Genomic DNA, 13,443 nt, shown 5'->3' on the forward strand with positions numbered 1-13,443 from the left:
TATATATTGCCTGTATATATATATATATATATATATATTTATCCAAAGTGTTTATTTATTTACACTAGAATAACAAGCCAAAACCACATTTAAAAACTTTTAATTTTCCTCTATCATTAACACTCATCTCATCATTCTACAAAGGCCACAATTTGACACCACCCTAGGGACAAAGAGTTGTAAAGAGTTCAATGTTTCTAATTAGTCTTGGTAAGATATTAACACAGATACTGTAATTGAAATTGTGCTGTTTCAATACTTAAAGAAGAAGATTAATAATAATAATGATTATGATAATAATATAATAACCGTGATATAATTATAAGATAATCAAATGGAAAGCTTACTTGCAGGAATAAAGACTATCACCTCCAAACTTGGCATTACCAGCAAGTTTCAAATGTTATAGATTTCATAGTAAATTAAATGTTCAAGATATAAGCTTTTATCACATTATATATCAGATTAGTAAAAAAATATGGCCAGCGTATAGCATTTCCAAACCTACTTGACAGTAAACTTTATTTGATCACCCAGTATAAGACGCATTACCTAATGGTTAATTTTGTTAATTAAATAGTTAAAATAAAATTATTATTATTATATTTGAATATTTAATCTTACCCTAAATGATTAGTTAGAGTTAGATGTTCTTACTGAAATAATCTTATTATTTGTCAACTCCATATTTTATAAACAAAAAGAAAAATAAAACTGAACAAATTATAAAAGTTCTTCATTAGCTGAAATAAACACGTTTTGATACTGGAGTCTCAAAAATAACAAATATAAAATTGATTTGAATAAAGAATGCTTTTTAAATATTTCAAAATGAATTCCAAATATATGTTTGAAATCAGTTTACATTTGTTCTCATTTGTTATTTTTAAAACATTCAGCCTGAGAGAAACATTGAATGTCAAAAATCTTAATTGCAGCCAATATATGATCCATGTAACTTATTTACTAAGAACCATTCGAACTGGAAAAAAAAATTGTAATTTTTTTTACCAGTTTGAATATTTTATGTCAGCAATACAAGTAGATCATTTTAAATCGATATTTTTCAATTTCTACTTTCACATATTTATTATATTTAATTTATCAAAATAATTTATAGATAAAGTCATACTGATTATATTATATTCTTATATTCTCATTAATAATTTCACCATTTATTTTACAGTTTGTAATTAGTTTATAATACGACATTTTATTAATTTATCCAACATTAAAATTTAATTATAACTATTCTTATATAACAGTATCTGATAATTTATAATTTTTTGGAAAAAAACAAACACAAGAAAACCTCACCTGCTTTTGATATATCTGTTCACCCAGACTGCATGAGCCAACAAATAAATTGTTTTATAATCATATAATTGCATTCCAGAAAAAAATAGGCTGCTGTTAAGAAACAGCTATCTAATGCAGTTTTCTACCAAAAATCTATATCTTCAAAGAAATAACATATTGGGTACTTTGATATATATCTTATTATTTAATATTTTATTTAAATATAAAATTTTTAAAATTGATTTACTAAACAAATTTATCATTTTCGGTAATTTCAACTTCCGTTTTTATGCAATCAAAAATTGCAAAAATAGTCAATCATATAAAAGTTTGATAACTTTATTATTATATAAATTCTGTCTAGAAGATATTTGATTTTTGAGAGCTAACTGAACTTAAAACTAGTTCTTGACTGTATCTGTTCAAATTATAAAACAACCATAAAACTTTGATTCAAATTAAAAGAAATATAATTATTTACATTTTTATAAGGATATTTTTTAGAATATGAATAACTCAATTTTAACTCAACAGAACAAATTCCATCTACCATGTGTAAAATAAGACAAAATCATCAATACGTAAACATTTAAAAATCAAATTTAAATGGTTGTTTTATTATGTAATTATGTTTATACATAAATAAGTTTTTTATGAAATAGATGATTGATCATTTTTAAATTAAAGCTTAATACTGAATTTAATATCTGAAAAAAATGTTTTATATTGCTCATACCTTTAAAGATTCACATTGATCTCTTCTTGATCTTCTTATATGTGAATCTGCACTAGAATCTCTTTGTTGTGATTTTTTACTTGATTTTAAAGATTTTCTTAAATGGCTCTTCTTTTTTGCAGTCTTATCATACCTAATAATAAAAAATATTTTAAAATAATGACATATCTTGAAAGAAAATACTGTAAATCACATTATAAAACACATCATCTAAGAAAGAATATTGATAAAACTTGTGTCAAAAATAACATTACAATATACTGTATTTCAATTCATAAAACTTTTCATGATATCATTTAAAATTTAACCATTTGTTGATTTAAAGAAAAAATTTCTATAACAACATAATGTTGTATTATCTTTTAAATAATGCAAAATAAATCAGAATATTGTACCTAAAAATAACTTACCATTTCACATTTATTTCACATGTAAATTTTTGTAAGAAACATAATAAATTCATATCATTTAATAAACATTAATGTTCAAAATAGAAAATCAATTGAACAATAAAAATATTAATTAAAAACAGCAATCATACATTATGTTGTTAATTTAAAAAACATAAATAAATAAGTATAAATAAAATAATTGATAAATATTTTAATATTTAATATCTCATCAAAACAGATTTTAAAGATGTTTAAATTGTCACAAGTTACATAAGTTATATAACCATTACATAACTTTATAAAGTTCTTAAAAAATTTCATTTACAAATCTTTAATGTTACATCAGTAATGCATGTCACATTTAAATGAAAAAACTTTAATAATAGTGATATGCATAAATTTAACTGAAGAAAACAGATCATATAAGGAACACACCAGTAATTGGGCATTCCAACTTTATTATAGAATGAAATGCATTTACTTGTATAATAAAGTTGGAATAATCAATTATTGGTGTGTTCATTCTATGATCTGTTCTGTTCAGTTAAATTTTTGTTTATCGCTAATGGACTATCAGGAAAATGATTAACAATTAAATAATCTTAATAATAAATTCAAATTATAAAGAAAATTCTTTTTCTCAAAACAATTATTTATTACAAACTTACTACAACACCCGTGCATTTGTTGAGAGAATTTTTTTTTAACAAATGTTTTCAGCCTATCCCTATATGCTATCATCAGTTTTTAAATCTGTTTTTAGAAAATTAAAATTACCTTCTTAATACTGGAATGAATCACAAATGCACTGTAAACAACCTTTAAAGTTCACTAATAAAAATTCTTTAATAAAAAACTTTTGACAAACGTTTTTGACCTCAACCAAGATCTGCATCATGTCTTTAAATTAACAAAATTCCAAATTGAAATGTGTACCTTATGTATAAAATGCACTAATGATGTTCTTGCACCCTTTTTTGTATTGAGCATTTAGTGGACCCAATGCAAACTAAATTCCATTGGAATCAGTTGTCCTTCACAAGAACACTTTACACCCCTGGGGCTCTACATTCACCTGTCTTGTCCTTCCCATTGCATAATAACTTATATATCGTGTGGGCCCTGTTGTATGCAAGCTGAGTACCTGTACTGTCAGTGATTCCTTTATATATGGTATGTGAATGCTGGTTATACTCTACTATTGTGTGCCTGGAGTTAGAGTTGCATGCTTGCCTTCTATTGGAAGTCCCCTGAGTGTTGAAGATGTTGCACGTGGCTTGTTGGTTAGAGTAGGTGTGGAATAAATTATGTAAAAGGCTCCTTCTATACCCATGTTTTACAGCTATGTCCTTGAGATGTTTTAGCTCTATCAATATGTCTTTCCAATTATTATAGCATGTATAGGTCTGTCTTGTTAAAACAGAAGGCTGCCACTTTATATGAGAAAGGGCCATAAGAGTTTGCCAGAATAAATATTGGTAAGTAGCAGGGTTTGTAAAAAATGCCCATTTCTACACAGCCCTTGTTGAGATGAATGTTAATATCCAAAAAACAAGTAAAAAGGCAAGGCTATATTTGGGATAAGACTGTCTCAGAGACTCACTACTAAGCAGAATCACTTTGATGCTCAAGACGGGTCTCGTTCTCATTCTCCAATCTTCTTTGGTATCACCGGTTTTGAGTGCGATCTTTCAAACTTCACCGGCCACGACCACAAGGTCATCCACAATGTATCTTCGGTGAAATTAACCTATGAAATTTTAAAATTTCTCAATGTTGTGTGTTGCTCTGGGTTAAAGTTTTGTTGATGCCTAATGAAAATTTCCTGCTTTTGAAAAAAATAATCCTGGCTATCGTATCGTCCAAAATTATTTTTTTATTTTGCACAAACAATATATATATACAAGGTGTGACAATTAAATTCCAGGACTGGAGTAATAAAAGAACACAAAGAACATATAATGAAAAACTCTTTTAATATGTTTCAAAGTAATCCCCTGGAGGGCAATGCACTTCTTGCAACGCTTGTACAAGTTCTTGAAGCACTCGGCAAAGTCACTTCCGTTGACAGCTCTCAATTCCTAGGTCACATTGTGCTGTATGTCCTCCAGATCGTTAAATCTTTGTCCCTTCAATGTGATTTTGATTTTCAGAAACAAAAAATAGTTACAAGGCGACAAATCTAGTGAGTATGGATGGTGATTCAACTCCACAATGCCACGTTTGGCCAAAAACTCCTTGACAACAGTCACAGTGTGTGGGCGGGCATTGTCATGCAGCAGTACCTGGCTTCCTCCTGCTGCAAACTGAGGCCTAACCCGACGAGTTGTCTCTAGATTAATACCAGTTGTCTCTGCTATCATCCGAATAGTTCTCTGGTGTTCGAACTGATTGCCTTCTATTGCAAGGGAAGGAGGAAGCCAGCAGTACCTGGCTTCCTCCTGCTGCAAACTGAGGCCTAACCCGACGAGTTGTCTCTAGATTAATACCAGTTGTCTCTGCTATCATCCGAATAGACATTCGACGGTCATATCACAGCAAGTCTCTGATTTTTTTGCTGTTCTCTGGTGTTCGAACTGATTGCCTTCTATTGCAAGGGAAGGAGGAAGCCAGCAGTACCTGGCTTCCTCCTGCTGCAAACTGAGGCCTAACCCGACGAGTTGTCTCTAGATTAATACCAGTTGTCTCTGCTATCATCCGAATAGACATTCGACGGTCATATCACAGCAAGTCTCTGATTTTTTTGCTGTTCTCTGGTGTTCGAACTGATTGAGGTTGTTCAGGGCAAGCATCGTCCTCAAGGTATTCCTGACCATCCCTGAAACGAGCAAACCACTCAAAAACACGAGAGCGGGATAGGGCATCAATCCCATAAACTTGCATGATGAGGGCGTACATCTCTGTTGCACTTTTACCCAACTTGTAACAAAACTTAATGTTCACTTTTTGTTCCATGAAAAAAGCATGATAGCACAGCAATATGTGAATGGAGTACAGAAAAAGAACATGTTACGAGTAGGGAATTCGATCCCGGTCCTTATTTCTAATCCCGGGATTTCGGGATTATACTTAGTCAATCCCGGGATCCCGGGATTATTTCGGTATTGAGGGTTAATAAAAAATAAGAAAATCTTACAGAAATCAACAAATCAAAATTTAGACAAAAATCAACATATTTTACAGTATACACCTAGCTAATTTAATCACTCTAACTAATCAGACTCAGAGTCAGACTAACCAGACTTAAAATCACTCAGTCTTCATGTTAAATTTATTCTTTTTTAAGCATCACTGAGATCTCTTTAAACTCACATAAATTGAAAAAACCTTTATGTAACAAACTATGCAAATAAACGTTGAAAATTAACAAAAATCTCTCTTAACATCGACTAAATAGACTACTTTCATATAGCAACCTAGTAAGTAGGTAGTAAGATAAGTTTCTTAGCAAAAAGTATTTAAAAATAATATTAATCAGTCACATTTTTCTTAAATATAAAGAAAACTAATCTAATAGGAACATTCTAATTTGAATTGCGAAAATATGATCTGAGAAATAACAACGCATCCTGTGTCTCATCACCAAGTCTGCTTCTCAATTTGTTGCACATATATGCAGCTGCTGAGAAAACGCGTTTAGGTTTGATGGAAGTTGGAGGAATCGTTAGTAAATACTTATAAGCCCGTTCTAGTTATAGCTTCGAGGACACGGGGAGGTTGGAAGAAAACAGTCCGGTCGACACAGATCGGGATTGTAGGAGTAAAGGCTACAATCCCGATTGTTTCGATCATTGTAAGCATGCCTTTCTAAAAATAAACACGTTAATTTTGTAAATTCGGTCTCTGTGTGAGTCTCTCAGCATCCAGCAAACCACTACTCCCAAACGTAAAAAGACTTTCTCGCATCATCCTGACAGATCACGGGCAAGGCGGGGGTCGTAACCTTTTCACCTAAGGTCGACCCCCCTAAGCGAGAGGCGTCGGGTCTATATTAACCACACTGGCAAAACAAGATGGCTGACACATTGACAGGTAAAACGCACTGAGTAGTGCTCTCGACTGCGCCAGAAAATCGATTGGCGCCCGCGAAAATTCAAAAATACAAAAATGAAGTATATTACCAAGTAACCCAGTGAGAACTGCTTGCCCATCATTTTAGTTCAAAATACAAGAAGTTTTATTCCAAGCAAGCATCGCAAGCCCGCTAGGTTAATTTCTGCTGCTTGCTTGGAATAAAATTTCTTGTATTTTATATTAAAATGATAGGCAAGCAATTCTGTTAAAAGCACTGGCACTGAACGTTTCGCTTCATGCAGTCTATTTTGGAACTTTTTTAAAATGATGTCAATCCCGAAAATCTCGGGATTAGGAAAACTTAATCCCGAAAATTTTGGGACTGAAAAGCAGTCGGGATCCCGGGATCCCGATTTTCGAGATCCCGGGATCAAATCCTCTAGTTACGAGACACAAACAAATCTTTGCAGACAAGTAGCCAGATGGTTGAACTATTATGACAAGCTTAGACAAGTTTCTGCACACTGATACTGCAGTGCTACACAACCAGTCTTGGAATTAAATTGTCACACCTTGTATATATTAATAATAAATGTAGAAAAAACAAATTATATTTCAGAAGTTAGTTTTAAAATAAAATTATAATGATTAGCACTATCTACTTTGAAAAAAGGTTCTGATGCTGAAACAAGATATCGCAGGTTAAGCGGTCAAGGTCAGCAAGTTGCAACCAGAGTTATGTCAGGAATAATACGGGACAGATAAAAGGGTTTTTTCAAAGATTTGTTTGTCAAAATTCGATTTCTCATTTCTAACTTCCCAACAAGCAACACATGAACAAATCTTGCACTACTGCCTGTTTGTAGAGAGTGTAGCCAATTTGAATTTTATTTTGATTCCTGTTCTTGATCCCCTGAGTACCTACAAGTCTGGTTTTTTTATGCACGCATCATTTGGACACCTAATACTCTGTGCCAAATTGCAACTCCTGACATTTACTCCTTCATACCTCTAAGCTGGTTACCCAGCAGACAGTACAATTTTATAAACAAGACATGGTCTTGTCAATGAGTGCTAGTACTACTTTATCTGATCTAATTTAAGGAACACACTTGACGAACCTTTATTTCCAGTAACTTTACAATTCAGAAACAAACATTTTTGGCCTCACCTCGAAGTCTGCTTCACGTTAAATTAAAAATTAAAATGGGATTCCAAACTTAGAACATCTTTCTTTGGAATGTTTTCAAATGTTAAGATTTTAAAATCAATTGGAACAAGGTTATATGAGCATGTTATGGAACATTGGCAACCACAGATCTACACAGATCACATCAGGACTCTTGAGGCCCTTGAAATCTACAAGGCTGGCCTAGCAGGGAGATGCATCAACTCTAAAGGTGGCAATGCACTATCATACACCTGGCGCTACACATGCGAGGAACAAGATGTTGCCGATGTTCCATAGCATGTTCATATAACCTTGTTGCAATTTATTTTAAAATCTTAACATTTGAAAAACGAAAAAGACGTTCTAAGTCTAAAGAAAGACATTCTAAGTTTGGAATCCCGTTTGAATTTTAATTTAACCTATAGCAGGCCTCAGATGAGGCCAAAAATATTTGTTCCCAAGTGAAACGTTACTGGAAATAAAGGTTTGTCAAGTGTGTTCATTAATACTGGTAATCAGGTTAGAAGATTTTGCTAGTTTAAGGGTTAGACCATATAGGTTAATGCATTGTAAAAAAAACCATTGGCTCAGTATTCCAGAGAACAAACAGGTCATAAACATATCTCTTGTGTACAACAATGTTCAATATGAACTCAGGTATGACTTTTCCCTCCAACTGATGCAGAACAAACTTACACAGGTCAACAGAAATAGGGTTGCCCATGGGTACTCCCCATTTTTGTAGATACGTGCTGTTATTAAATTGAAATATCAAGATATAACACATTAAGTGTACAATTTCTAAGAACTGTTTTTGGTGAGCAAGTGCATCAAATCTGCTTACTAAAAGATCTCCAAGAGCACAGAAGTACTGTTACAGCTTTACCGAGGGGTATAAAAACCCGAAATCAAATATCATAGCATGTGCCTTATTCATTAACTCTATCTGCTGTAAGGTATCTATCAGATCAGTGGAATTCTTGATAGTTAATGTATAACCTTTTAAATGCTCCAATGTAATGTTGTGTACAGTGTTTTCTAGTAGTTGAGTTGGAGACCTAGCTTTATCCATTTGTCTATGGGAAGGCATCAGTTTATTCAGTTTTGTGAAAGCAAATAATTTAGGTGTGTCTAGTGAGGCAACAACTGCCCTGTTTAATATCATCTTCTTGGCCAGGGATGTATGTATAAACCGTGTGACGTGAAGCCTGTAACCTATTTACATAACCGTCATCGACTGGTTCACAGTTTATGTCAATGATGTATTGATGCATGAGAGATCTGTAAGTCACCTCAAGGCATTTATCAAAAGTTTTTTATTAAAAAACTTTTGTTACTTGACTTTAAAGCTTGTTACAGTGTGTTGTTAGAAAATGTTCCACAAATAGAACATTCCATTTAAATTTTAACTTTTAAAGTATTCTAAATACAAATTTAAAGTTAAATGAATTAAATAAATTATGAAAAATATAAGATTAACAATAAATAAAAAACTTAAGAAATATATACAGTTAACAAAATACAAATAAAAATGAAATTAAAAAACATTTTGTTTCATTTATGTAAATACACTTTGGCCTGTTGGCCTTTTTCAAAGTGTTTAATAAAAAAACTAAAAACAGTACGAAAAACACAAACAAAAGACAACTAAAATATACAAAAAAGGAAGAAACAGTTTAAAAAAGCTTTTTAAGCTTCTTTTAAAAAGTTTATAATTGCTTAACTCTTTCACTTTGTTGTATAAACTATTCCAAAACCCTATCAACTGAAACAATGGAGCTGTTTGGTGTACTGTTAGATTAATCAATGACAACAAATAATTATTTTTCACTTTAGAACTGTGGTTTGTCAGTCTACAATATTTACAGGCCTCAGAACAAAAAATGATTTCAAAATAAGTGAGAATAGTAACTCCCAGCAAGGAAAAAGTGACTAAACAGTGACTGAAATAAAATTAGTTGGCCTTGATGATGTTATTTTATGTTTATAGGTTTTGTTTCATCTAACATCATAATTTAGTTTGAGAATGCTTTCATTTGTTTAACCCCTTGACCAAACTTTACCAGAGTCCACAAGAGGGCAGATCTGACATCTGTGCGCAAACCAAAAATAAACAATGGTTAGAAAAAATACTATGTACACATGAGTAATAATTAACAACAATGAAAAAATCAATAGACTATTTAATATACAAAAATACTGATATGGCTAGAAATGAATTTAATAGATGTATTAACAATGCAAAAATTCAATGGTTAAGATAATTCAAAAATTCAATTATCAATTATTCAATATTATCAATTAGTAAAAATACATACTATATTTCTATGCATATAAGAACATGCCCTTATACATCAAAATTGCTTGTTTTTGTAGTTTTGAAAAAATGTCTTGCTTTGCATATAAGAGCATACTGGTACCTTGCATATAAGAGCATACTCATGTACCATATAATACCAGCTTGTTTCTGCATTGTACTTTTGTTTCAAAGGTAATATAATAATGCAGAAACTATTCAGTGACATCTTTGCAGTAACCGTTATTAAAATTAAAAAAATACTCTTTTGACACACAGTTTTTTAAATATAGTGTGTATTTTTCAGTATATGGAAATTATAGAGCCAATTTTGCCCCATGCTCTTATATATGCAAAAATATGATTTATATTCCAAAGCAATACTTAAATCAATATACTCAAAGCAACCTACAGTTTATTTTCTAGCAGTGCTAGCAATCCTCTCCTCAACATTACCATCCCAGAATTGTCTTTTTATATACACTAGTATAATGACATTACAGCTGCTGCCTACCTCACTTACATATGTTGATGGTCATATGCTTTGTGTGTTCCCATTTGACAACAACTCTAATTTTGAAAATGCTGGAACAATTATTTTATCAGAGAATGAAAGATGACAATTTTTTTTATTTGTTTCAAACATTATTATTTTATCTTTTACTCTTACTTCTGAAAATGCCATCATGAGACATGCATCCAGCATGATAGGCTAAATGATAAGATTGGTTTACTTTTTTGTTTTTCTAGTTGCAAATAAGAAATAGTTGCCCTAACTAAATAAAATTTCCAAAATAAATATAATTGAAAATATAATTCACTAACATTTAGCTTCAGCTAAAATATTTCCATATAACCAAAACATTTTTGATTTCTTGAACACCATCTTCAGTGTTTTCTAGATGAAATACTTCCTTTCAAAAATGATGATCTTTTAAAAACACTACTTCATATATCCAAATGTACAACAGCCATTAAACAAAAGGTTCTTTAAATTTTTGAAAAATTACCTCTCATGACAAATGTCTCCTTGAGAAAGAAAAATTTGTTTAAAGAATGATTATTTTAAAAAGTTTAAATGATGCTTATGTTTGAAATAATTATTTTTCCAAAGAATTTTGCTTTCACCAGGAAGACATTCAGTCACAAGATTTATTTTTTCGAAAATTTAAAGTTCTTTGTTTGGAAATCGATAAATGAAAGATCATCATTATTATGATTATGATGATAATCTTTTAAGAAATTTTCCATTTAGAATGCATTGAAGATGGCATTCAAGAGTGAAGAATTTTGATTACAAGAAAAATTTTAGCTGAAGGTAAAGATGAGTGAGTTATATTTTCAATATATGCTTTTAGTTCAGAAAATGACAAACAGAAAAATAAATAATTAAGAAGAAAAGAAAGTCAGATTACCCTTGCAACTGTTCATAATGTCACAAAAGCACATTTAGATTTTCCGATATAAGGAATATTATAAGACTATGGAAGTCATCACAGCTCAGCTGTGATGCCTCTTCCAGTACCAGTAACATCAAAGATGCAAATCTTGTTTGTTAAGATAATCAACCCATTTTTCAAAAATGTTTATATGGGATTTTGATGTTCTACCAACAATTTTTTGAAATGTAACTGAAGACTTTTTCCACATATTGTTTTATTAAAACTGCTGTATTTTTGTAAGAAAAATCTCCTTCTACATAAACATTCGCACAAAAAAAAAATATCAAAATATACACACATGTTGCTCAGATATTAAAAACCAAATGTCATTCCACTGGAAAAATGTTATCCAAAAAAATATTCTGTGGTATGTCAATACTATATTTCAAAGAAATATAAAGTGATGAATAAAATAATGAATAACATTATGTTAACTACAGTCATTGAAGAGGTTCAGTAATTTGTAATAAAATGTTAATCAAATTCTAAGATATAATATTCATTTTAGTGAAATTAAAAATTATAATAAATTTGAAACTTTTCTATTTAATATATGTAAATTAATCAATTTTTTAAGAAATTCTTATGTCTCAAGCAGTTTTTACCAAGATTCAAAACAAGAAAAATTTTAAAATTTTCTAGGAATTCCTGACTCGTAAACACTGCCATGAACTCATTGTAGCCAAGCTCATTACAATTGAGTTTGACTTTTTTTTTTTTTTTTGCTAATTTGCTTTTATATACACATACCCATATATATATATCATCATGAATGCAATGCAATATTTTGTTATTTTAAATGTGTATATATATATACACATTTAAAATAACAAAATATTGCATTGCATTCAATAAATGAAAGAAAAGAATTACTTGAAGAATTTTAAGACAGAGTCAGTCAAAATGACATACCAGTAATTAAAGATGTTCTGATGAAAATCACAGAAGTGGTAATGTACAAAAAACCAATGACAAAATTTCCAAAATGAAGAATCTATAAGACAAATCTTTAAAAAATGAAGCCTTATTACTAAATCAAACTGATCATTAACATAGAAAAGAAGATAAAATAGTAAAAATAAATATAACACTTAAATATCTGCACTAACTACTTATAAAGTGCATTTGCCATAGCAAAAAGATCAAAATTATACTACTCAAATAACTAATTAAATAAATAATAATACATTAAAGTGCATTCCAGAATAAAATAAACAATTTTGAAAAAACTAATCAACAGTGGAAATGCTGACACATTACCAATAGCATGGAGGTGACTACTTAGGAAAGAAAAAATAGCAAGAAAAAGATATTAAAAATAAAGAATTAAATACTAAACAAAAATATATCAACAACTTAATTTACCAGCAAAAATTGTTTTAAAGTAAACACATGAATGTTTTTGAATATTTTCAATGCCTGTCCTCAGATGATCTGAATATAATAAAATATCACAATTAGAATGAAAAAGATACAAGATTTACTATCTCTCTCATTAATATTTCTCTCTCTCTCTCTCTTTTTCCCCTTTAATAATTTTATTTTAAGCTTTAAGATCTTAAAATCTCATTGAACTTGTTAATACATTCAGAAAAACTTTAGCATTAGTAAAATGTTTTACAAATATTAAAGTGATGCAAAATAAGGAAACAGAAAAATGCTATATATATATATATATCATCATTATAGCTTTCACTTTCAGGACTTATTCCAGAACTCCATTTTCAAGACATTCTATATTTAACACTATAACAAAACAACAGAAAAACAAATGTAAAACTTTCAGATTTTTCTGTTTCTTTTCAAAACTTCTCTGTTCCTGAGGGTATTATACATTTAGTTATACATAACTTAGAAATATTCTTCCATGTTTGGATATATATCATTAATGTTTTCATTTCAACTGAAAACTTTATCAATTGACATTTAACAATTGATATCTTCTCTAAAAATTATATTTCTTAACTTAAATCTATAATATGATGATTATTTTTAATAATTTCAAGATTTCTATCTCAGATTTTGCAGTTGAAATTCAGGAAACTAAAACATTATGTAAAAGAACTGATTTTGGTGTAAGTAAACTAATTTTA

General features: G+C 30.1%; 1 protein-coding gene across 2 annotated transcripts in view; it reads right to left on the reverse strand.

The window, feature by feature from the left end:
* LOC111629784 (pre-mRNA-splicing factor CWC25-like) overlaps positions 1 to 13,443 on the reverse strand; it is a 43,281-nt gene that overhangs the window by 16,249 nt on the left and 13,589 nt on the right. Inside the window, exons 3-4 of one of the 2 annotated variants that reach the window (XM_023373692.1) lie at positions 2,036 to 2,168; positions 1,213 to 1,345 (exon numbers count right to left, since the gene is read on the reverse strand). In XM_023373692.1, coding sequence (XP_023229460.1) covers positions 1,337 to 1,345; positions 2,036 to 2,168 — 142 coding nt within the window. In that variant the 3' untranslated portion in view covers positions 1,213 to 1,336. Of the gene's footprint in view, positions 1 to 1,212; positions 1,346 to 2,035; positions 2,169 to 13,443 lie in introns of those variants that run through there. The other variant, XM_023373693.1, reaches the window with a different exon arrangement.

Source organism: Centruroides sculpturatus, unplaced genomic scaffold (genome assembly GCF_000671375.1).
Source record: "Centruroides sculpturatus isolate CEXI.00-Female unplaced genomic scaffold, Cexi_2.0 scaffold517, whole genome shotgun sequence".
Lineage (NCBI taxonomy): Eukaryota > Metazoa > Arthropoda > Arachnida > Scorpiones > Buthidae > Centruroides > Centruroides sculpturatus.